At 33.2% G+C, this 25134-nt stretch overlaps 1 protein-coding gene across 1 annotated transcript in view; it reads right to left on the reverse strand.

Annotated features, from left to right (window-relative positions):
* The window catches only part of MCTS1 (malignant T-cell-amplified sequence 1 homolog), a 59309-nt gene that overhangs the window by 1777 nt on the left and 32398 nt on the right, over window positions 1-25134 (reverse strand). Inside the window, exons 2-4 of the mRNA XM_085960846.1 lie at window positions 3839-3991; window positions 851-951; window positions 334-535 (exon numbers count right to left, since the gene is read on the reverse strand). Coding sequence (XP_085816972.1) covers window positions 334-535; window positions 851-951; window positions 3839-3991 — 456 coding nt within the window. The remainder of the gene's footprint in view (window positions 1-333; window positions 536-850; window positions 952-3838; window positions 3992-25134) is intronic.

Here is a 25134-nt window from a genome sequence, read left to right on the forward strand (position 1 = left end):
GCAGACCCAGCGGTGTCGCCAGACCGCTAGCAAGCAGAATGTTCATTTGAGCGTAGGATACCGATATTAAAATATGAATTTCGCCATCCGGCAGACCCGACACAAAGTGAGTGTCATTTTATTTTCCAGATGCTTCGTCTATATTAATGTCATTGCTTATCCTAGAGAAATACCCATATTCTTTGAGAGTAATAATTTTATTGTGAGTTGCTGATTTGACAGTACTTTGAAAAAGATCAGACTTGACGATGGAGGAGTACAAGACTGTTTATTCAACAAATTTAATAAAAAAAAATGGTGCAGATAATAAAAAAAATCAGTATTAATACTAACATATCCTGAGTGGAGAGTGTGGTGAAACCGACAGCTAAAGCGTTCTGCTTTCCTTCAGCCATTATGGCAACAACTGTGCCTTTGTCGGTGGGTGTCATCTTTGCCCCGGGCGATGTCAAACCTGGGCACATTATATTGGCTCCGCTAAGCACAAACCGTATCGCTCCTTTGTCTACTTGCTGCATCGGTAGAAAGAAGGGATCTGAAAGAAATAGATAATTTTATTTTTATTTAATATCCTTTCAAAAATTAAGTTCACATTCTATTTACAGAATTTATCCAACAACATAATAGTGATACGTGTGTCTCAGTCGGTTGGCAATATATCTGAGAAGCAATTGTCAAGACTTGTTTACAGCGCACAATACAATACTAAATAAATGTTAAAGCTTCTACGAGCTGAGATCTACATGTGTTAGATTGACTTTGAAAAGTTTTGAGTATGAAACAATGGTTTTGAAAACATAGAAGCAAAAATATAATTTGTTTGCGGAGGTAAGTACTTGATGATTCATACATTTATGTAGTAGTCTCAAGGTGGGCATCCACGGTCCTTCTCGTTGTCTGAAGAAAAGTAGCTCTCCTGTGCTGTTCACCATAATTTCTATGTGGTCATGGCTGAAACAATAATCACAGTCTTATTTAGCAGCGTCGCCTAAAGGTATTGGCGCCCTAAAAGCAGGATCGTATGACGTAATTTACCATCAAGAACATCTACAAGTGGTCAAATTAAATGGTATCATATTTTTCTGTTTTATTTTCGATTTACATAATCTTTTATGAATGATTTAATATAATGTTATAAGAATTTAATTCATTAAAAACGGGTACGGACTGAGATTTAGGGTTCCTCGTCCGTGCTTTATATAAACTTGCGATGAGGTACCTATTAGGGTTTGTGATACTGATATTACGAGATTAGTATTTTTCAAATCCCGAGAAACAGAAACAAACAAAATTTCACTAAAAAAAAAATTTGAAGCTTGGTACTGACATATGAATTTATTACAACTATTATTTGCAATGCATTTTTAGTCTTTTACATATTACGCATGAAAATATTTTAATATCACCGCAGTAAGTAATAATCTATTGACTCACTTAGTGCTAACACCGCGACTGGTGTGTTTGGAGCGGTTGGCCATTAGATATAATTAATGTGTTATTTAAATGTGGTAATTAAAAGGTCAGCAGTGATTGTGCTAGTTAATCTGGACAAATTGGTTTCCCTGAGGGGGGATTTGGACCCGAAGATGCCTCCCCCTTGTATATGTGCCTGATCTGATTGTCTTATAAAGATGACTTTCTTGCAGGATCACTCATTAATCAGCATATCGATACCCCAGTTCAATAGGGGAACAACTCATAAAACTTTGTTCCAAGATAATGGCGTTTGAATTTTTTGCAGTAATTCTCATTTTAATTTTAAAGCCTTGATTTCGATGAAAGTGTATATTTTTTTATATTTAATTTAGTGGAATTTATCAATGCACAATGAAATTGTACATTTTAATGAAGAATTAACCAATAAATTTGATTATATAAAGGAATTACTGATTAATCTCAGAAAGGGTTATTCGATTTTATGACACATTAAAGAAATTTTTGATTGTTTTTTTTTTGCTGAATTATAAAGAGAAGATTATTTTACATCGAATGGCATTCTTAGCTCAAAACCTTTAAATTTTGAGTTGTTCCCCTATTGAACTTGGGGTATCGATATATTTATTATCTTCAAACCTTTCTCTTTATCAAAAAAACTTTTAATTATCCATACATGTAAATAAAATTATTAATGTGAGTCTCAACTCAGGCCTCAAGCTATTCACGAATAGTAAACAATAAAAATAATTTATGTCTACATGTGAGCTGATCAAATATACATTGTATATTGAAACAATCTGCAACTAGTAATGACGAAAACGTGCATTATGAAGATACGGTGGCAACACAGGAAAGAAATTACCACAGATTGTTGTAAAAGTCGTTTAACATTTATATTGATGTCATAAGAAAATTATATTATTCTGTTGTCATCTTCCACAGATCATAATCTTCATCCTGGGTCATGTGTCAGTCAGTGTCAGTGTTCATTCTGGGAGGTCAATTCAATATTTTATAACAGGATATAGAGATAAGATTATTTCTCATGGAATCGGGAACATATGAGCCACGATTGCATAGGTCAGAGTTTGAAAACCAGATACATCCGCGTTATGTGGTGCACCCCGACAAGTGACTATCTACTCACATAGGTTAAAAGTCCTCAGTTTTAAACAAAAAAAATATATTTGACTATTTCAATTCAATGACAATTAAAGTTCAGTTTATGAAAACCTTGGGTCGTGGTTTCATTTAGGCAAAAATGATGATACAAAGAGTGCAATAATATGTTCAGTGGTGATTTTCGTTGATGCAGGTGATTGAAAAGGAGATCTCGAAACAGTTCAAACCAGTCATAAAATAGTATTTCTAACAAAGTATGTATAGAATATTACCCAAAGCATAACAAAATGCCTGCAACCAACATAACTACTCAAACAGATACATAGTTGTATACAAAAAAATAAAACACTAATATATTTGTGTCACCTTCAATAATAATAATTTATAATAACATGATGTGATCCTAGAAAGAGATACATTGACATGTTTACTAGGTGTGTTATAGGTTAGGATTAGTGATTTAATTTTTTTTTTATCATGGGAGGCCTCAAAATCAGTCAGTGCCTCAGACCTCCAAATTCCCAAACCCGCCACCGTGTGGACGCGATGCTTTGAGTACCAAGAAATACAGTATTTCCACATTAAGATCCAACATAAATAGTGCACACTAATCTTTATCAGACAAACGTTTTTGTTTTCATTGAACAAAGACATCAATGTGTAGATAGAGTGTGTTAGTTTTTAAACATCAATTAAACCCTGCCTAATCCAAGTCATAATAAATAGTAAAAAAATATTCGTTTGTCTATAAAATATCTGAAATTATGCCATAACATGATTATAATTATAGTTTGGGGAGGGCAGGGCTCAATGAATTTTAAAAAACATCAGTAATATTATGTATTCTTAATTCAATAAAAACAAATAATTATGACTGAAAAAGTGTGCACTATTTTTGTCGGATCGCACATAGCATACCTAAACTATTATGGTTTAGTTTAGGCAAGGTTTAATTGAATTTTAAAAACTAACCAGCACCATCTGCAAATTGTATTCTTAGTTCAATGAAAACAAATAAGTATGACTGAAAAAGTTAAGTGTGCATTAAATTATATCGAATCTTAACAGAATAATCTGAACAGCCTACTTCCACTCCTCGCTACTGGTATTAAATAATATAAAACACAATATGTAGAACTTATTCCACGTAATTTAAAAATAATCAGGACCAGTTTAGTAATCTACTTTGATATAGTGATAATAATATACTTAAAAATCGCAGTGTCAATAATAGCACATGAATATTAAAAGTGTAGCAAATATACACATCTTTACTGACCACTTGACAATCTTGCACGCTTCTTTTTTGGGCAGAATGGATTCGACATGGCCGTCCAAATGAGGGTACAACTCCAGTAATTTACTTCTAATGCCCTTCTGCACTGACGACTTCAGCTGCTGGACACCGGAGACACTCTCCTTCTCGTCAAATCTGGAAATGAAGAGATAATATATTTTTATTATTATACTCGGAATATAATATGTACATGATTGAATTTTTATCAATATTTTTATTAAAGATTGGTCAGCATTTATAAAAAGTGAAAAAACTTAGCAAATAATTGGTAAATAGGTAGGTATACTAAGGAAACTATTACCAAACTCAGATCAGTAAAAAAATACTGTTTTTTTATTGAAGAAGATTACCAAATATGATTTTAATTCTTTATAGAAATAGTGCCATTATTTTAAATAATGCTTCAATAAATTATTTAAAATATTAACCAATAAGAAGATAAGGCGAGATAAGTCTGAAATCAATACTTTTCAGGAGAGCAAGACTGAGTTTTGGACAAGTTTATATGGGAACGCCAATGTTTCTATGAGCTGATACTCGTATTTAGTAATTCAATGGTGTTGATTCAATTCATCTTTTTTTCCGTTATGATTAGGTAATTATTAACTATTTTTAAATTTTTAAGAATTACTTTTCTGCAGTACCTATCTTCAGAAATATCCAGTTTAATTAGGTATATATTTTTGCAATTAATTATAAAGACTAAATTTTATGATGCACGTTGAATTGAAAATAACGTGAATGATTAAAATTTATGTCCGAGATTAAATTTAATTATGGTAGGTATGGCATGATAAGGAATACTAATTTAAAAAGAGATTTATGCGAATTCATTGATTGGTATATTTTTTTCACTATTAAAATAATATGAGAATACCGCACCGCTATGACACTACATGCCTGCTACTGTAAAAACATGTTTTTTGGCCTATAATATACAACCATTAATATTTATTGCTAGGCCAATAAAACATAAGTGCATAATATTATGGTAGACGTGATTTTAAATTGAAAAAAATTGGTGACGCACATGTCATAAGGTAAATTATTATGACTATTGTCTATTTCCGGCATTTAGTATAAATATATTAAGTTATTATAAATCACTATTATGCTATAAATATTAGCACGTGGCTATAGATCGACCAGTGATTCTCAAACTTTTTTTCGGCGAAACCTTTAAAACATTTTGTAAAATATCAGGGAAACTTATCATCTTAAACATGTAAAGGGGGAGACATGCCTACGCAAAGTGAAAATCTTAATCAGGCTGAAAATGGCGCATCTTACTAGTTTAGTCTCAAACAGTACACACTACATTTTATTATTTTTTCTCCTCTGGTACCTTAAAGCGATACATGCATAGATGATCTTATTTTTTCTCCTCTGGTACCTTAAAGCGATACATGCATAGATGATCTTATTTTTTTTGGGAAGAACTAAAATATCTTTTACTCTCAACGGATTTTTTGAAGGTGATCTAAGTGTGGTTATGTGAATAAAAGATGGCGACCCAGTAGGATTAATGAACAATAAATAATTGGGCAGTACTTGATTTAAAAAAAAGAGTATTTTATGCAACTGGATTCCGCAATTTTTATTAATTCATTTCTAGATAGGTACCAAATAAATTTCCCTCACAAATAAGACTTTACTTCACTAATAATTATTATGATGTGATATTTAAACCAAGCTAAACATCCAAAATACTTTAGTACTTCATTGCTTTAAAATAGATCATGTTGTTGAACCATATTTTTATAAAAATGATTTCAAGGTGTAACTACTTTTTGGCAAGACTTTGCGATTATTTTTAATTAAAAAAATAGATTTTTCTTGAAAATATAAACGTCTAGGTACAATTACAATCCTTTTTATTTATAATAATATATTAGCGCCTGTCCACGTGTATGGATTTACGTGCACCAATAGTGTGTATTTTAAACTATCGCGATAATAACTGCTTACACATAAAAGTGCTGACTGTCTCTCCAATCTCATTCTTCAAGAGTAAGTGAGACGCGATGTTGTCATTGTATGGTGCTATTTGACAGGTTGTGAAAATCAGTAAACGTCAAAATGAGTCTCTGCGCGGTGTGGTTTGTTTTTTTCCCGGTTTGTGACTATCATTCTACTTGCGCAGGTGCAGAAATAGCACACTCCAATCGTCACATGAAAGTTCAGAAACTTCTGAAATTTTTTGATACATGCATGCAATCTTGTAACTTGCACGGTAATACATGTTTACACGTGCATTTTCTTGTTATGGCCGCGATAATACGTACTCTCAGCAGTAAATCCATGCACGTATAAATGGAGTATATATTTGAACTTTAGTATTGTGATCGCATCAAAGCTCGATTCGATATTAATATAATAAAAATCAAGTTATATACATTTTTATATTTTAGAAAAGCAAGTCACCGCTGATATCTGATAGCATATTCATAAAATACGATGTAGGGAAAAATGCATAATATTTTATACTTACAGATTCTTTTTGAAGGTATACTTCATTTGGGGCGTTTGGTAGAGGGTGAAATTGAGAGCTGCGCGCGCACACCGTCACGAAAGTGCGCGACAGTATGAAGTTAGCTGCGAATCAGTCAGCTGTATACAAACGCAAGTTTGATAGTAGCATTGTTCTGTCGCCTAGGCAACGAATTTATTATTGTCGGCTATTTGCTATTCTTTATGTAAACAAACGATTAAACATCAGAGTGACAGTTGTTACTTTAAAAATAAAAAAAAAACGAGAAATAATTATATAATTTAGTTATATAGAGTGTATAGAAATAAACCAACGGCACTCCAAAAAGCGGCCCTTTTTCTTGAGTGTGTAATTTAACAAGATTATTAAGAGCTAGTCGAAGAATCTAGGTTATGACGCTTTGCTTTTGTTTTGTTACGCCAAAGTATAACTTCTAACGTGCGTACCTACATAAGTACACACACCGATTTTTTTTGAATTGTTAGTTTAATTTTAAATTAAAAAAATCCATTTTTTAGATACATATTGATCAACTTAATACATTTTTTATTGGCAATAATTTTAATTTTAAATGAAGTTTTAAAACTTACGATTACCCGTAAGGTGAAATATTTACCTACCAGAGACACCTAGCGGGAAAAATACGATGCTTGCAATTTCAGAAATTTTTTTGATAATTTACAATTTCGACTGTAATAATTAAAAAATATGTATCTGAAACATTAAATTTTTGTTATTTTAAGTCAAAGATAAACTTACAATTTTTAAAAAAATGTTATAAAATGTGAATATTTTAAAGGATCCCATCTTATTATTATATATTATTTTATGGTCATATTTATTATAAAAATGTAGTTTATTAACTTTTCTATGCTGTAACTAAGTGATTTTTTGACTAATTCATGTTTTTAAAGATACAGTTGAAATAATTGTAAATTATCAAAAAAATGTCTCAAATCGCAAGCTACGTATTTTTCCGCTAGGTGCCTCTGGTAGATAAAGACATCGCCTTAAGCTAATAGTAGGTATCAGCTATAAATAAATGAGTGAATACTGCGTAAAAAATACGATAAGTTTTAGTTGTACGTAGTTACCAAATTAAATACGGAAATAGTAGGTATTCAATACTATCCTCACGATAAGAAATATTGTTATTCCAAATTTTTTACAGATATCATAAAAATACATAAGTGCTTATATATTTAGTGATAGTAATCTTTTAATTCTAATTGATAAATAATTACAAGATAAAAAGAACTTTTATATAGGTACCTAAATTTTCTGTTGAATCATATAAACTTGACAATTCTATGTATTAATAATTTAGGACAAATGAGGCAATTGTCAACAAATCATTTTTTTGCTATATTGCAACAAACAAACAAATATAGAATACTGAAATGTCATTTTGATTTCCATAGTAACGCACGTATATATTAATAATTTAGTTGCTAGGACCACCCCCTTAGCAACCAATAATAGTGGATTGGATTACGGATTTCTTCCGAAATAGCTTTTCATACAAAACAGAATTAACTGAAAATGAATTCAATTCTACTTAAAGATGGCTAAACGTATTAAAAGAATGCATTGGCATCGTGTTCTGATACATTCTTTCAAATGTGGTTGGTTAAAAATCGATTGCAAGATTTGTACTGGATAAACAACCACCGGACAAACAAGAATACGAGCTAAGAAAAATGTGGTAATAAAATACAAAAGGACATAATATTATTATTATGCTCTTATAATATAAAATGATATTTTTAAATCAATTTTAATTACGATTAAAATTTGAAATGAGTAAAGATACTACTGGATATTGTATTTTCCAAAAATAATATGTTATACCTACAAACTAAATAATAAGACTTACGGAAAATTTCATATATCGTGGATTAAGTTAAATACAACGCGTTTGTGACGCAAATGAAAATTGTTTATTGCGTGAATAAATAATTATGAATAGGTACTTACGTCAATCCGTAATGTTTATTAACAAAACAAGACTGATTAAAAAAAAAACAAAATAACAAGATAGCTACCAACAAGTAGGCATTGTTTGCAGGGCCGCATTTACCCTTAGTGGCCGAGCACACTACGGGAGTTCGGGCGATGCGCGCACGGGCAGTGGGCCTAAACGGCACTTACTTTGGCTCTTGTGCTATGCCGTACATATTGTTATACTCTCGCCAAGACTACACGTGCGAGGACGAGCGCGAGAGTGTAGAACGACCTCGCACATATAAACGCGTCTCGACTGCAACACGTCGAACATGCCGATGTGATTGTGTTGACATTCACATGTAGCTAAATGTACCGCCGCACACACTGCACGATTGCAACCTTTTAGTTTGAAAAAAACCGCGTTCAGCGGAGCTGCACTCGTACCAATCACTAAATCAAAAACTAAAAAATCTAAATTGAAAGCCCTGGGTTATCGTCTCTTTAACCATAACTCAAACCCGAATGGATGTATATGAATGATCGAAATCAATTAATAGGTACAAAATATGAATCGGATGGTAAATTCTACCTACCTGCAGATGTCTACGTTATGTACGACAGTAGATATCATGCTTGATTCATACAAATTGTGTTATAGTCTAGGCGTCCGAGGCTGTAGTTGCGAGGTTACGAAGAATCGTTCAATTCATTTTTGCAAAGCTGAGACGCCATGGCATTTCTTTACCTCTCCACAACTTGCCCGCATGTCGCAGATAAATACATATTTTTTAGTATTATTTCTAATAATATCTGTGACTGTGAGGGCTACCACATTTTAGGACACCCCTGAAAATTACTGTATTTATTGCTGTTTCCTGTAACCACATTTGAACCATACAAAATGTCTCGACTTAAATGCTAGTTTTAAATAAATTTGTATCAATATTGTCGTACGTACTAAATATTTACCATATAAATTGAATACGTATAGCCAATACTACAAAATACACTGTCATTGCGGATGCATACAATGAATTATTATCAGCACATGTTTTTGCCATCCACTTTGTAATTTCGCATATCCCCGCCAATGCCAACACTGTACATATTATGTTGTTAATCCATATGATACAACATAATATTGCGTAAGTCTATACGAAACGTTTTCCCGGAACACAATGGTATGAAGAATTTTCATATGTAGGTACTATATTTACATACCTGCAATATGTCTGTACCTACCAAGAATATTGAAAAAAAAACCTTCTTCTATCTATAAAGATATGAAGCAAAGAAAATGGGTTACATGTAAGTTGTACGTATGCAGTTCATCGTGTGACACTTTTTCGTGCGCAGCAGTACGTGAAACATGAGTTCATATAACATTTTATCAAATGGCGAGTTCTTCGTTGAACATTTCACCGTGGAATAAATTTGTACGTATCTTACAAAATGGGGCGATAGTTTGCAAATAGTACTGTTCAAATTTATTAATTAACCCTAACCTAACCTAACCTAATAAAGACATCTCATAAAATTCGCCACATGTTGTAGCATACGTACAAATATAAACCACGGTGAAATGATCAACGAAGAACTCGTCATTTGATTAAATGTTACACGAACTCATGTTTCACGTACTGCGGCGCACGAATAAAGTGTCCTGCGGTGAACTGTTTACGTACAAATTTCCGGATACGAAGAAAATGACCTCTGGCATACTGATTAAGTTAGCTATAAGTAACTTCACACTGCATGTTCATTTGACTTCTACTGTGACATTTCACTATAATTGCAGATTTACCCAATTAGTTAATTACATATTATATATAATTCCATGTGCAGATTTTGCCAAAATAACCTTTGAATACTTTCATTCATAGAATTGGGTAGTGTATAATTAAAATTGTCTTTAATTTGATATTTCAAGCATCTCAAATATTGCCATATCCAAACACACATTCGAATATAAAATTTAGCTATAAACACCTGTGGAGAAAATACTCTCTCGTTTATTTTATGTAGGCAGTCAAAAGCAATGATTGGTCATTATTTGTAAGATGAATAATCACACAAAACACCGAGAAGTAGGTACGTAGGTTATCTAAAAAAAACAGATTTCAAGCCAGAACGCGACCCGCCATTTTGGTTTTGGGCTGCCAATACAAGAAGAAATTATTGAATTTGTTACCAATGCCCCACCTAGATTGTAGGTGTAGACTGTAGATTGTAGTGTGTATGTAGATAAATTACGACATGATTTCGGAAAATAAGATCACGACATGATTGTCTATTATCAATTTATTTATTTTTCTCCCTCTTTACATTGATGCAAAATGTCCAATCTATTAGACAATAAATTAGACAATCATTTTTAATCGGGAGCCTTTGATTATCTCTTTTCCTCCCTTATTTAATTTTTAAGTATATTTCCCCCTTTTTATCGGATTATGAGGATGAACCGTCTATTTTAAATTTACTTTTACATATTTACCTACTGGAAAACTGATTTTAATAATATATCTATCAGGATCTGGGTGCCTATTTTTACCCGCGAAAGTTCATAAATTATTTATGAATTTTGCTTTCAAATGAAGAAAGGAGAAATTATGTCGGACAGTATGTTATTATAATGTCGTGTCGACGACAAAAACACCGAAGTCAATGTCATATAGCATAAACTGTATTTATTGATTGACGCAAGCCGGTATGGCAAAAAATGAATGCACCCAAGAAACAACATAAGGGTTCATATGAAATGACCGCGAAACGGTCGCGTGTACTTAAAAGTTACATAATAATATTATTATATACGTAAGAACTTTGCCGTACATTACCGTCGATGTGAAAACACGTTTCTATCACATTTTATACGTCGTTCAGTACGCAACGCTATCTTTGTACATTGAACCCGCTCAGGAAATGAAAAAATATTATGCACGACGCATCAAGTCGTTTATTTTAGTAGTTACCAATTCGCTATCGCTTTGTGGAGCGCCCGTATGCGCAAAAATGGTTCCTACTTTTGGTCATACTTGAAGTTAGCTTACTTTCAACAGTAATAATACAATAGGGCAAAAATTACCTGAAACAAATGAAATATATACTTTGGTAGTTTTCTTTTAAATCAACGAATGAAACAACTGAATAGCAAAACACTACAAGCAGGTTTTTGAATGTGTGTGTTGCACTCTGCAATATCGGAAAAAGGCAGTCACCGGAGTGAAGTGCTGCCAGTCAAGAATTTATTGTATACGGCTAGAATGTATATTGTATAATATGAAATTAGCTAATATATTATAACTCAGTGCATCAAGTATACACGGTTTGGCAACATCCAAATGGAAATGTTAAAGTTTATTAAACCAGAAATGTTGACCAAGACGTGTACGTGTCAATATGTTGCATTTGTTCAATATTAGATTAGTTACTTTACTATCTAAAATGTATTAAACAGAAGTTCTAGATATAATAGGACACTTCGAAAGGACAATAAACTTATTATCTCAAATTAAATAAAACAAGGTTATGAAACCATTTTTTGGCACTGCGCCAACTTGCTACTAAGTAACTTGACGCACTTTTCTTATTTTCCTGGTGTACGGCGGAAAACTATGACGAGTTTGACAAGACGATTTGGTCCGATGCGTGGAATGTGGAATGTCACAAATCGCTAAACACAATTTCGTTGTGGGTATCGGCTGGCCGTTGGCGAGTATTCACGTAAAGTAAACAATAACCTAAAGGCTATGATTACCTTACAAGCATTAGAAATGTATTGTATAATACCGATTAAAAATGCAAATACGAACGATTAGCATTATTAAATACACATCATTGTTATTCAATTTAATTCAATTCAATTTATTTTTTAACATATTGTGGACATTACAAATTATAAGTTTAAGACGTTCACAACATGACATTTAGAAACAAAGATATATAAATATAACAGTATTACATAAAAAACGAAATAGATCAGTAGATAAATTAGATAGGTACAAGGAAGTACACCGGATGAGTTAAGCAACCCTGTTTTAAGAATTTATAAAACAAAGTCCACCTAAACTCATTCTCACGTAGGTTTTTATATTATCAACAACGTTGAAATTTTACTTTCGTAAACACACAATAACTAAGCAAAGATACGAATTTCTTACCATGCCAAAAGAAAAATATACGAATCCAGTTAGTATACCTTACTAGGTATACTGTATCCGTAGTGGGTCAATTTATTCAGTTAACTACTGACAAAGAAACGGTTAAATTATTATTTACATTGTGCCATTTGTATACTTTTATCATTGTAAAGCGATTAAGAAATATTTTAATAATCATCGGAAACTCGAAATTTAAAAAAAAAATGGCAAGAATTCATATGCGGCGTTGCATGAATACTTCGTGACTTTTGTAGCTGTCATTATTTTGATATTGTTTCCATATATCATAACATTCATAACATTCATAAATCGACAGTCTATCTATATTATATACATCTAACTAGGGTTTAGAAAGTTCAAAGTTACTGTACTGTTAAACCTCAACACAAAATAATACTTATATCTGTATAATGGCCGTGGTAAATAAATACACGTTTATCGTTCCAACAAAAGTTCGCCTCGACTAAAGTTTTATGACGAATACCTTTTCCTATTTATATGGAGGTGCTTTTTGGCGACTATTTATTAAGATACACGTTCAATTAATGCTTAATGCTGACACACTTAGACGATGGACCGCCATTAAACCTTAATATACGTACCTATTTGATTGGCTATGTGACCTCACACCAAGAAAGGTATTTAGAAAGATAAAAACAAATACGACCTACAAAGACTGATTCGTTTTCATTGTTAATTGGATTTGATTCAAATACATGTTTTTTTTACGTTTCCCCTTACATTGAATAATGTTTCATTTTAAACTACTACATTGTTTTCGGCCGGTTTCCGAAGTTTTAAACTGAGAAAATGTATTAAATCACATCTTCAAAATGAACATTTTAAAATAAATACTTACAAATTTTGACAGAAATGGATATTCCACAAAAACAGAATCGTTCGTGGTTCTGTGTTCTGCCGTACGCGTACGTACACTTGTGGGTCTATTCTATACTTATCGAACACTACAGTGACAAATAGTATCAAACTTAGGGTAGGTTTGTATCAAAATATTAGCACTCATTGTAACAATTACACGAAGTTGGTTTTTATTGTTGCAATAAGTGCGATATTTCAACAGCAGCAAGATAGGTGCTGTTAAAATATAGCACTTATTGCAACAATAAAAACCAACTTCGTGTAATTGTTACAATAAGTGCTAATATTTTGATTCAAACCTACCCTAAGTTTGATAATATTTATCACTTTATCACTTTAGCGGTCGATAAGTATAGAATAGACCCACAGAGGGAGTAGCCAATGATTTGAAGTGACACTACGCGCGCCAATTTGTAAATCGGAAAATTAATTTGAAAAAAAAATATTACACATTAATTTCATTGACACGAGAAAAACCCCTTCCATATCTAAATCTAAAAGGATTGTTTTTATATTGCCAGATCAGAAAGGCTAAAATATCCTTATATGTATTATTCTTATCAAAAGACTAGTGGTACACCGATAACATATTATTTGTCTCTAAAGTGGTATTGTAAGTTTTGAAACTGAACTATTCTAGTTCAAACAAGTCGTTTTTGTAATATTATACGTGTAATTTTCCGACTTTTCTCCCAATTATCAATACTCGGACAAATGCTTTTTACGTCGTGGAAAATGGAAACTTGGCCGAGTTATTTTTATATATAAATCAGTTAGAGTACATGTCGTTCAAAATTGTTGTTTTTTACCACTCTAAAATTAAAAATGTACCTACCACCTGATTTAGTAAAACGAATGTATCCGATTCGTGTTTTGCTCCTGTACAGAAGTTTCCATCATCATCATCATCAGGGGCGCGACAATCCGGTGTAGGTCTTGGCCTCCTCCAAAAGCTTCTTCCACCTGTTCCTATCCAGTGTGGCCGTTTTCCAATTCGGTACCCCCAGAATACGGCAGTCACTGGCAGCTCCATCCAACCAGCGAATCTTTGGCCTGACTCTTCTTCTACGCACTATTGGATTGCGGGACATCATTCTCTTTGCCGGTTCATTGTCATTCATACGGTGCACATGACCTAGCCATCGCAGTCTCCCAATCTTGATTGATTGAACTGCGCTGCATTCTTCGTACAGCCCGTAGAGATCAGCATTATATCTTCTCCTCCAATTGGTGCCGTCCCTCCCTGATCGGTCCATATTATACGGCGGAGAATTTTTCTTTCAAAAATGTTCAGGGCTCGTTCATTTCGCAGAGTTAATGTCCAGGTTTCCGATGCGTAGGTGAGCACTGGCGTTACAAGTGTCTTGTAAAGAGTGCTTTTAGTACAGAATAATGTTATAAGAATTCAATACAGAAGTTTCCATAAAGCGATAAACCACAGCCTTCTAAAGTTGTTTAAAATATCGAAGGCAGTGGACAAACACAATAATAATAATAATATTATGTAGGTACAAACTTCCGTGTTAATTAATTTATCAATACAGTTAATTGAACCACCGTTGTGGGATTTAAATTAATAACCACAAAAAATGGTCTACTTTTTCTATTAAGTGGTCAACTGTTTTATTTGCATGAATATTGTCAGTGATCAGTTACTGTTCCCCGTTTCCACCTATTTTCCTCATACTTCCCTTGAATATAATTTTCTTCTTCCAAGAATAATCATTGTCAATTTGGATCAATCCACTGCTGATTCCTCGCCAAACTGCGCATTGTGTTACCACGTCGTACTAACGACCACAGACCTTACCTCAGATCGCATCTATCCAGTACCGTTTAGGTCTACATTTCGGACTTTTTACCTCTGGATTTTATGTCTTTTATGACTGAATTTGTCCAGCGATTGTCTATCTTTCGGCCCATGTGTTCTGCCATTTTGCATTAAATATCGTATAACCCTGTTTGTTTTCTTATCGATTGTTCTTGCGCGTTACCTATCCCCAGCATGCATAAATTAATACCACGATATGGTATTCTATGTGTCTTCACATTTTTTTTTTTTTTTTACTGAGGATCTATATTTCGCATGCATAATATGTGATCACGGGAAGTATACACAGGTCGAATACGGCATTTTGGGTACAATATTATGACAAATGATTACGTTTGAAGACATTATAAAGGCAGCCAAAAAAATAACAGAAATGCGGTCATATTAATACGTATTGCATTTTCTTCATTTACTAACGATGTCCTTATCAATATACATTTTCAATTTAAGTACGTTCCACGATTACACTACAAGCTGTGTTATTCGCATCCTGTTTGACTACTTATAATTGGTAAGCAAGTATTCAGTAAATTTAGTTCAATAATATTTTTTTTCATCTACCATTAATAATTATTGTATTACATTGTTATAGAGATACTGGCCAATTACACAACCAGTCTCGACTCGCACAGACTGTCATACAATAATAAACCGTTTTAAATCGGCTCCTCAAACTTGCAGGTCATTTTCTCGGATATCTCGGAACACAATCGGACGATTGCCAGTAGTGCCACCATTATACCCCGCAATTAGTTTGAGGTACAAGCAGTTAGGGGGCGTCAGAGCATAATATTAAATTCACGTAAATTAACAATACACGTCTGTAAGTGCATTTGTAAATTTCTTAATTTTAAATTAAGGTATTATGCATAGCACATATTTAGAAAATATCTATATTCGAAAATAATACTGAAAATATACTAAGCAATTGTAATTATTTGAGTAGGTACGTTCGATTTATATAATACGATACTGCGACTGACCATATTATATACATATCTGGGAACACACTACATGGGTAAAGAGTTCTGAAGTGTCAGCTAGAATAATGTAGAAGTCGCGCTGTAATTTGGAAGATTCTGATCTAAAGACGATCGATCACAAAGTCTGTTTCGACTAGTCTAGTAGTGTATCACATGTTATGCTAAATGTTAATTGTACATTTACGTACCAAAATGTATATTCTTAATATACACATTCAATAGGTACGTTTTATTAAGCTACACAAGGTTTAACAATGTATTATTTGTATTATTAATACGGATAACCTGACTACTAGGTATAGGTTAAATGTGTGTTATCTAGCCAAACAAAATACTGATAAATACACAAAAAATATGTATTTTTTTCTAGCTAACTGCTTTGATCAAAGTTCTACATTCAGCGTCATCGAGACTGCGAACGAAGTACTTCCAAGTAAAAAAAACCCGACGATATAATCTGGCTTTAAAAATAAACATTTTATATTCTTATCTATGACTGTGTAGTACCACGATTATGAAATATTACAAATATAATGTTCGTAAATGTCACACCACTTTATTAATTATGTTTAATCGGAATACTAGGTCCAATGATACGACAAGCAAAGGATAAAGTAGTACCAATAATAAGACACGCCTACACATAGTAATTATTATTACGCATGTCTGAATTAAAAGAAAATAACGTCTCTTCCAATAAATATGCAGGAAGATGATTAATTATTAGTAATTGTTAACTCGAGGATGTATATTGTATACATACAGTCCACTTGACAACGGCGCATAACTGAGGAAAGTGGAGAATACACAAACAGACTTATGTCATAGGTACAACCGAATAAAACTGATCGTACACGCCGGACGTCTGCAGTGTTTAGCCTAAGAATGTCCTGAGAGCAGTCATCAAAGACTGGATTCACCACGCACTGAATTGTGCTTTTAATCAGTTTGATTTGATATTAATCTAAGACTGCCTATGGGAGAGAGGAGCACAGAGAACCCGCAAACTTTTCAAAAGCATTACATTTGGCTTTTGTGGCGACCAGATCGGATGACCTGATGGGCTCAACTGATGGTTGGACCGACTTAAGCAACGTATTTTAGGAGGATCTCAGATAACGGGATTTACATCACGTATTTCTCCACCATATGTACATTTATTTATTTATTTAAGAATACAAAACATTGTGGATATAACAAATCTAAATTCAAGACATACAGGCAGACATGGTGGTTGGGTAACAAATTCAAAATAATTTATTTACATACAGTGAACTTGACAAATTATAAATTTACGACGTTCACAACATGACATTTAAAAACAAAGAAATAGATACAGTATTAGAAAAAAAGTAGATACATAGAAGTATGTACACCGAATGAGAACGAACAAGTCTAAGCTCATAGAGCCAGTGACGTCTCTAAAAAAGTGCCATTCCCTTTCATTGTTAGGCTCAAATTGTATGCATATATTATGTTAGTTAGGTACCTGTCCGAATTTTTTATGCTTCTATTGTTTTTTTTTTTTTAATTAAAGAAGCATCCGCATCGTCTGCTTTGTGGAAAACCGCTACTGTTCACAAAAATTGTAATATTCGTATTCATACTTTTATTTCCCACCCTTTATAAAAGTGCCGCCCCTAAGTGATGCATGGCCCGTCTACCCCTATTTGACGTCCATGCATAGATCTTGCCAGCGAAGCCAATATCCCCCGTCAAAAAATGACTGTTGCAATGGTCAGTAGTCACTGCGGTAATCTCCAAAATCGCCATTGTACATTAGATACAGCGAACGAACACCAAATTGCAATGATATATAATAATTAATAATATATTATAGCATGTCATACTATGCCTGCGTTTTTAATGAAGTGACGCTCAAGCAGTAACTCGCGAGCGCGTAATTGCTCTAGAAATGTCGCCCATGAAAAAATGTTCATAATAATTAATTATTAGAATAGTTCAAGCAACCAGAGACCTTAAAAACCAGTGAGAATATTACAAATTAGATAAACTAAAACCATAACAATAAATGCAGTTTTTCATGTGGAGGGAAGTTTTTTGGGTCCAGAATCATAGAAGGTTTTCCGCTTTGTCAAAAATATGCAAAGTACTAAACTAAAAATGCGCAACTTTTACAATCTCGTCACCTGGAGGCAAGCAATACTCGTCGCCCACAATAACCACTAGACATTGCGACACTGTCGCAGGACAATTAGTGTTTATTGCAATGACGTCTAGACATGGGGAGTGACTGTCTACGGGGAATGAGCGGTACGCAGCTCGTGGTCCGCTACACCTTATTCAGTCTTTTGGGACGGGTTAACTTACTCATTACTTTCCCGCATTAAACCCCCGTCGTTCCTACAATAAACACCTGGCCAGCGACATAACCCAACATCAAATGGTTCTCATGTGCGACGAGTTTAAGTGTAAAATATTCTTGCAGCGCAAATCTATTAGCATTTTTTAAACATTTCGATATCACAAGCTTTCACTAGGGGGGCTGCAAATGAACTACATATTATGTACATACGTGAAACAGAATACAGTATGTACTTGGGTAGGTGCATCGGTGTATATTATTTAACTAAATTGAATAAAAACCCTATTTTAATTTTTTGTTATTAAAAATTGCTTAGTTTAATTTATATTGTAAAGGGTCTTGAAATTAATCAGCGCTAATATTAAATCGTCACTGTTCAGAATGGTTCCTTCAGTCTATTTATCTTTCTTTTAATACATGGTTGGGAATGATTGAATGTTTAAAATGGTCAATTTAGCCATTCGATCTTAAAAGGTTGGGCATCACTGTATTACATTACTTGGACCTGGGCATTCGAAATGAATAATTATTTTTTACTTGGCTATTGTTTACGGAAGTCAATCCGAATGTCTGTTCAGCGTTCATCAAATCATGTTATGATACGAAGAGAATGGTGTCGACCATTTTCGTAAGAGATATTTATTTAGAGATTTAGCAACAATTTTTATTTTCTCTTTTTTCATAACATTCACGACAAAACTCTTGACTCGGAAATAATTGAGCAACTAAAATAATGTGTGATGCGCGTATCCGAAAACTCATTTTTCGATGTGTAACGATGTTCAAATTACCTACCTAAAGATACGAAAGTTTAATGTTTGTATTTTTAAAGACTTAAAACGAAGAAAGTTTGTAAAAATTCGTTCTTGTGCCCACTAATGTGATTCTAGTGTTTTAAGCGTATATCTCACAAAGTTAAGGTGTCACTACTGGATACTAATTCAATACTATTCTAATACTGGGGTCCCGACGCGGGCCCGCATCGACCTGGGTGCGATGGTTACATGTACATCGTACGTATTCAGTTCGCCGTATTTCAGTTCACCGTGGGCTGTCGTACCGGAAACCGATGGCCGTATAACATTGAGATCAAATTCATGTAAATTCAATAATTCTTTTGTAACATTTGTAGGTATAATGGGAGATACTGAAGTTCTTTTCGCATTTCATACATTTGCATTTTTCAAATAACGCATACCTGCAGATATGTCTCCTCTTGGTAAATATAAAAGGTGCATCATTCTATGTGTTGATAATGGCCTCTGCAACGAGATCGAAACGTCGAGGAAAGAAGGAAGAAGTATACACGGTGGAAACCCAAAAATCTATTACTATAAAAAAAAACAACCGTGAAAGCCTCAAACATTATATTATGCATATATGTGGTTATGTTAGCTACGTCGAATAATATAGAGCAGCCAGTATTCGCAACCTTTTTTGAAATGAAGGGTGTAATACAACATCTGAAAATCGCCATGGCTACATAGTAATATAGATACATTTTTGGACCTCTTGAAAAAGATTATAATATAAAGCCACCAAGTAGAATTATGCCACATGCGATTTTTTTATTGACGCCAACTTAAATATGAGCTTTGCGAGCTTCTGACGTAGATTATGGAACACATATTGGAAGAATTAAAAAAAACTGTATCTATAACCATTAAAAATGATATTTTTAAGTGAACATTATTGATGCGTAGATACGCAAAATTACATACGAGTGACTGAATTACGGATTAAATGCGACAATTTTGCACAAACTTTATATTTAAATGGTTATCGCTTCATCCATAAAAGCAATAGAAATGTCAAATATCATCGTTAGTAATCAGTGTAATCAGCTAATCACATTTTCAAAAACATTCAAATGCTAAATTAATCTTATACACGTCTGATGATTTTACACAATGCCATTAAACACACCGACGGCGATAAGTAGTATCACATATCCGGTTTCACCCCTGTACATCGCGTCTATGGAAATTCATTCGAGTTAAGCCAAGTTATCTAGTTATTTGGCACGTACAATAATATTTCTTAAAGTTTACGGATCAATAATCCAGGCGCAGTGAAGTTGTTGTCACTGATAACGTAAGGGTGGTTCCAAAAATTAGTATCTAAAGATTGTTAATAAAACCAAATAGTTTTTACAAGAACTAGAGGGAGTCATAATATGCACTGTTTGTGGTGGTTTCACGACGTTTTTGATATGATTAAGTTGGAAACCATAGAACGATTAATATTATTAGAATTCGCATACACTTTTTGGAAAAACAATTTAAAAAGATCCACATGACATAATTTCGCTTGATTAGAGATTCGCGCCAATTAATTATCTACGTACGCACATATCGAGAATATTAAGTACAAGATAAAATGTTGTAGCAACAAGGAATGAAGGAACATAGTTGAATTGAGTGGACTGGTAATGAGTTACTATACACTTTTGTTTCTTTTATTTTGTTAACTGTCAATTCATGGTGGAACTGCATCCCTCTGAGGCGGACGAAACCGGTCCTAATCTCTTGATTAAAAGTGGAATAAGTACTACATAAAAGTATTATTAAATAAAAAGAACAATACACTTTTGTCTTATTTCTGTGAAAGCGTTGAAAATATGTAAGGACAGCAAGCTAACGGTTACAGTTACAGCAAAGAAATTATTTAAGGGCAACACACAAGAGGGCGGATAATTAAGGAAGAAAATGACTTTACTACTTTGATAGTAGATTCCGTAAAGACCATAAAATCTTGGCCTGGAGTAACATTCTTGTTTGAGTTTTTGTGGATATGTCAGAATTTGTTTGAATTGATTAATTGCAGGTAATAATAAAATGCAGATGGTAATGAAATTACATTAAATTTGAGACTAAAGATAGTAAGGTGTGGCACTTTGCGGAAGAATGTCACTGATCAATGATTTACATTTACACGTATATTTTGTAATTTACCTCTATGGATTTTAAAGTGTTATCCTGGTAAGGATTACCCAAGATTTTACAAAACCCCCAAGGGTTCCAAATAAAAAGGTTAAAAATCACTGGTGTACACTGTAGCGTATAGCAGATAGCTCTTCTGCCACTCTAAAAAGTAGTCTTAGTATTAACAGTGTTATTATAATATAAACTCAACAACACATTGTTGGTTATCTATCACTTATCAGTTTTATCACACATCATAAATATTACAATGTAAATGAAACACGTGTCGTATAAAATTAAAACAATAATTTCTTATGTGGCGAATACAAAATGATACAACAGTAAAAGTAATCATCATTTACTGTAAACGCTGAATCAATTGCTACACCTTCCCTCAATTTAGTCTTTGAATGAACATTTTCAGCACTCTTTATCATTAGTCATTAGCCATTACATCAATGTAAAAAAAAACTTAAGTCAGTTTTGTCGTTTCCTGCGCTTTTGTCATAATGACTTCCTGGTAATTTTCCAAGAGTATTTTTTGTAGGGACATGTCATTTGTTTAATCTATAAACGTATTTCCACATTCAATCAATATACTTTTTTACTAAGCTCTACAGCTACACCACAGTTTACACCAGTGCTTTCCAAACTTTGTGATTGAAGGAACCCTTGAGGATTTTGTGAAATCTTGAGGAACCCATATAACGAGGTCTCTTGTAGTCCAGTGCGTAAGACGCTGGGTTTTCATCCAGGGGTCCCGGGTTCGATCCGATGAGATCACAACAAAAAAGATCACAGAAAAAATTTCTTCGACATTTTTATTTTAATGTACCTATGTAAATATTTTCCTTTTGACAGTTTCTCAAACCAGTATTTTCCGACTAACTTTCTTCAAGTCATGCTCACCTTTCATTCTCTTGAAGCTCGTAAGTCACTTCTGCTCGTAAAGCATTTTCCCCTGCTCCCACGTGGTATAGTTTCCAATCCTGATATTCTGGAAAATTTAAATTTTTATGCACCCGTCAATTACATGCGTGGTCGCAGCCATAGCCTATTTTTGGGTGAAAGCTGTTTCCTCATGTCAGGCTCACCAGGCAACAATAACGAGAGCTGTGCGGCTGGTCAATGCACTCCCTAGAGATGTAGACATTTTTAGCGATGGAATATTTATTTTGTTTTAAAGTTATATTTTATTGTTTAATTTGTATTTTTGTCGAATTATTGTTTTTTTATAAGTTTATTTATTTTGCTATAAAATTATTTTTTTGGTTTATTTTTTTCTCTACTAATTTGATTTGCCTCTACTTTTTATTCTAAATGTCATGTTGTGAACGTCTTGAATTAATAATTTGTTATGTGCTCAATGTGTCTTTTTTAAATAAATAAATAATTACGCGATTTTCTCAAAACCTGGGTATTTGTGATTCTTTCACTCCAACTTACACTACTGTCATTGGACCCCATAGTCTGTACCGTTAAAATAATGTAATTATATGGATATTACAAATATATTTATTTTGATTAAAAAGAACATATTATATTCGGCAGGGGATAAAACAAGTAAAATAGTATTTTTAAAAAAATAGATGAATGTTGTATTCCATAGCATCCATGGCATCTTCGCGTTATGTGTATGGTAAATATTATACCTAACTGATAACGATTGATTAGAGTTTCTTAATATTGTTCGTAAGTAATGGAATTGACGAAGAATTGGTCTCAAATGTAGGAATTTTTAACTAAATATGCCGCGACGTTTGTGAAATAAATATAATCATGCGAATGTATATAAGTTTTTGTTTTAGAAGTCCTTAAAAGTTTCCGATGCATTAGTTAATAGCATGTGGACTCCGTTTTTCCATGCTAGCTTCGACGTCGTTGCATCTCCACTGTTGGTGATTAAAATTGCAACAAGCTGCGATAGTCCGTTCCCCAATCACTGCATTATTGACGGACCGTAAAGCATTTATAAATTGAACAATATGTTTATTATATTTTAAATATTTTATACGACTTCCTTTTGACACAGTGCACACACGTCCTCTAGTATTGTATTTATCAATCGAGGTCAATAAAATATTCACCTTGAGCAAGTAGATTACATAACATTAGTAACATGCATGCATAATACTTTATTAAGCACCTCCTGGGACTTTCACGTGATTTTTTCTTTTATTAATAACATAATCGTTCAATAAACTGAGTTGTCGTCGTCCGTTGAATCAATGATATATATTCGCATGTTTCAAACCTAATAAATTATTTTTTCAATAAACATTCAAAATCTTTTCGAAATTCGAAATTTGAAATGCTTTTCCATAAAATAATACGATTTGGTAACTAATTGAGGTTAGTAAGTTAGACTATTGAAGATTTTTACTGCATTTGTGATGCTGTTTGACATATATGTAAAAAATAACATTGAGGGATCCTAATTAATAAATAAAATAATCGTGTAAGTAATACTGGCGGACTGATTAGTGAAATAACTTCTACATTCACTTATTATTGTGAGCATTGCGTTGCGTCATATTCAAAGTCCGATCTCCGCAGACAAGAATATTTCGGTGCGCAGTAAATTTTTCTTATTATTTTAACAAACATATCTACCGAATCTTGGGGGCGGTCCGGAGCCCTCGATCGTCCCCACTACGCGAGACTGACGTTTGTGTGTTATTGGCGTATATCAGGACAATCTCTCGATTACAAAATCACACGTTAGGCCAAAGACATAAACGCAGATTTTCAATTATGACCCTTACTGCAATTTAGATACAGTTTATTTTTCAACCGCATGCATAGCTCGATTTCTATGAACAGGGTGGTTTACGAGGGTTCTATTATTTTTCACGAACCGTATCCACGAATAGATACGCCATTATAATGAAATATTTTAAATTTAGTTACGAAGTTGGACAATATATTTTGAAACATGCTGTAGTTAGCGTGAAAACAAACAGGCGGTAGATGGATATAACTTTGTTGGCCTACAATAGCTGCATTAAACTTTAAAAAATGCCGCATTAGGCCCATGCTGTAGGTACACATTAACATTACATTGCACAGATACTCACAATCATTTATTATGGATAAAACACAGATGTGAACTAGTCATGGATTATTAATTAATAATTCATCGTTACATGACCATAAATATTTTTATAAATATTTCTCGTATCGTTTTTACATTTCTTTATAATATTTTTTGTTTTTTTTTGTAATTTAATAGAAAATGCACATTTAAAAAAAAATGTCCATATTACAAATACTTTCTATTTTAACAGATTTTGTGACTTCCCTGTTTGTCTAACAATAAATGGTTTACGTAGTACCTACCTATATTTATATATTATAAAGGTTTTCTAACTTCTGTCTTAGACTGTGGCTCTATATCGAGACGTACACGTTATCGCGGTCGTTTCTGGAACTGAAACAGTTGCAATACCGCCAGCATGCAAAAAGCGCGTGGCGTACTACTGTAATCGCATATAGCGCCATGATGTCGATGTCAATTTATAGAGACGCATATTAGTTGTGTCACATTTATTTTATTATTTACATTTTAAAAAATCAGCCGGAAAATTATATTTTTCTATTAAATACCTAAGGGGGTTGATACTTATGTTTTTGTGTGGGGAAAGGGGTGGCACAACTTGAAGTTACACCACTACCGTGTGGGTCTTGGCCTACACCAGAATCCCCGTACTGGGTCCAGTTATAGACTCCCAATATCA

This window comes from Rhyacophila brunnea, unplaced genomic scaffold, assembly GCF_057557595.1.
Source record: "Rhyacophila brunnea isolate RB1 unplaced genomic scaffold, BYU_Rbru_1.0 scaffold_12, whole genome shotgun sequence".
Classification (NCBI taxonomy): Eukaryota; Metazoa; Arthropoda; class Insecta; order Trichoptera; family Rhyacophilidae; genus Rhyacophila; species Rhyacophila brunnea.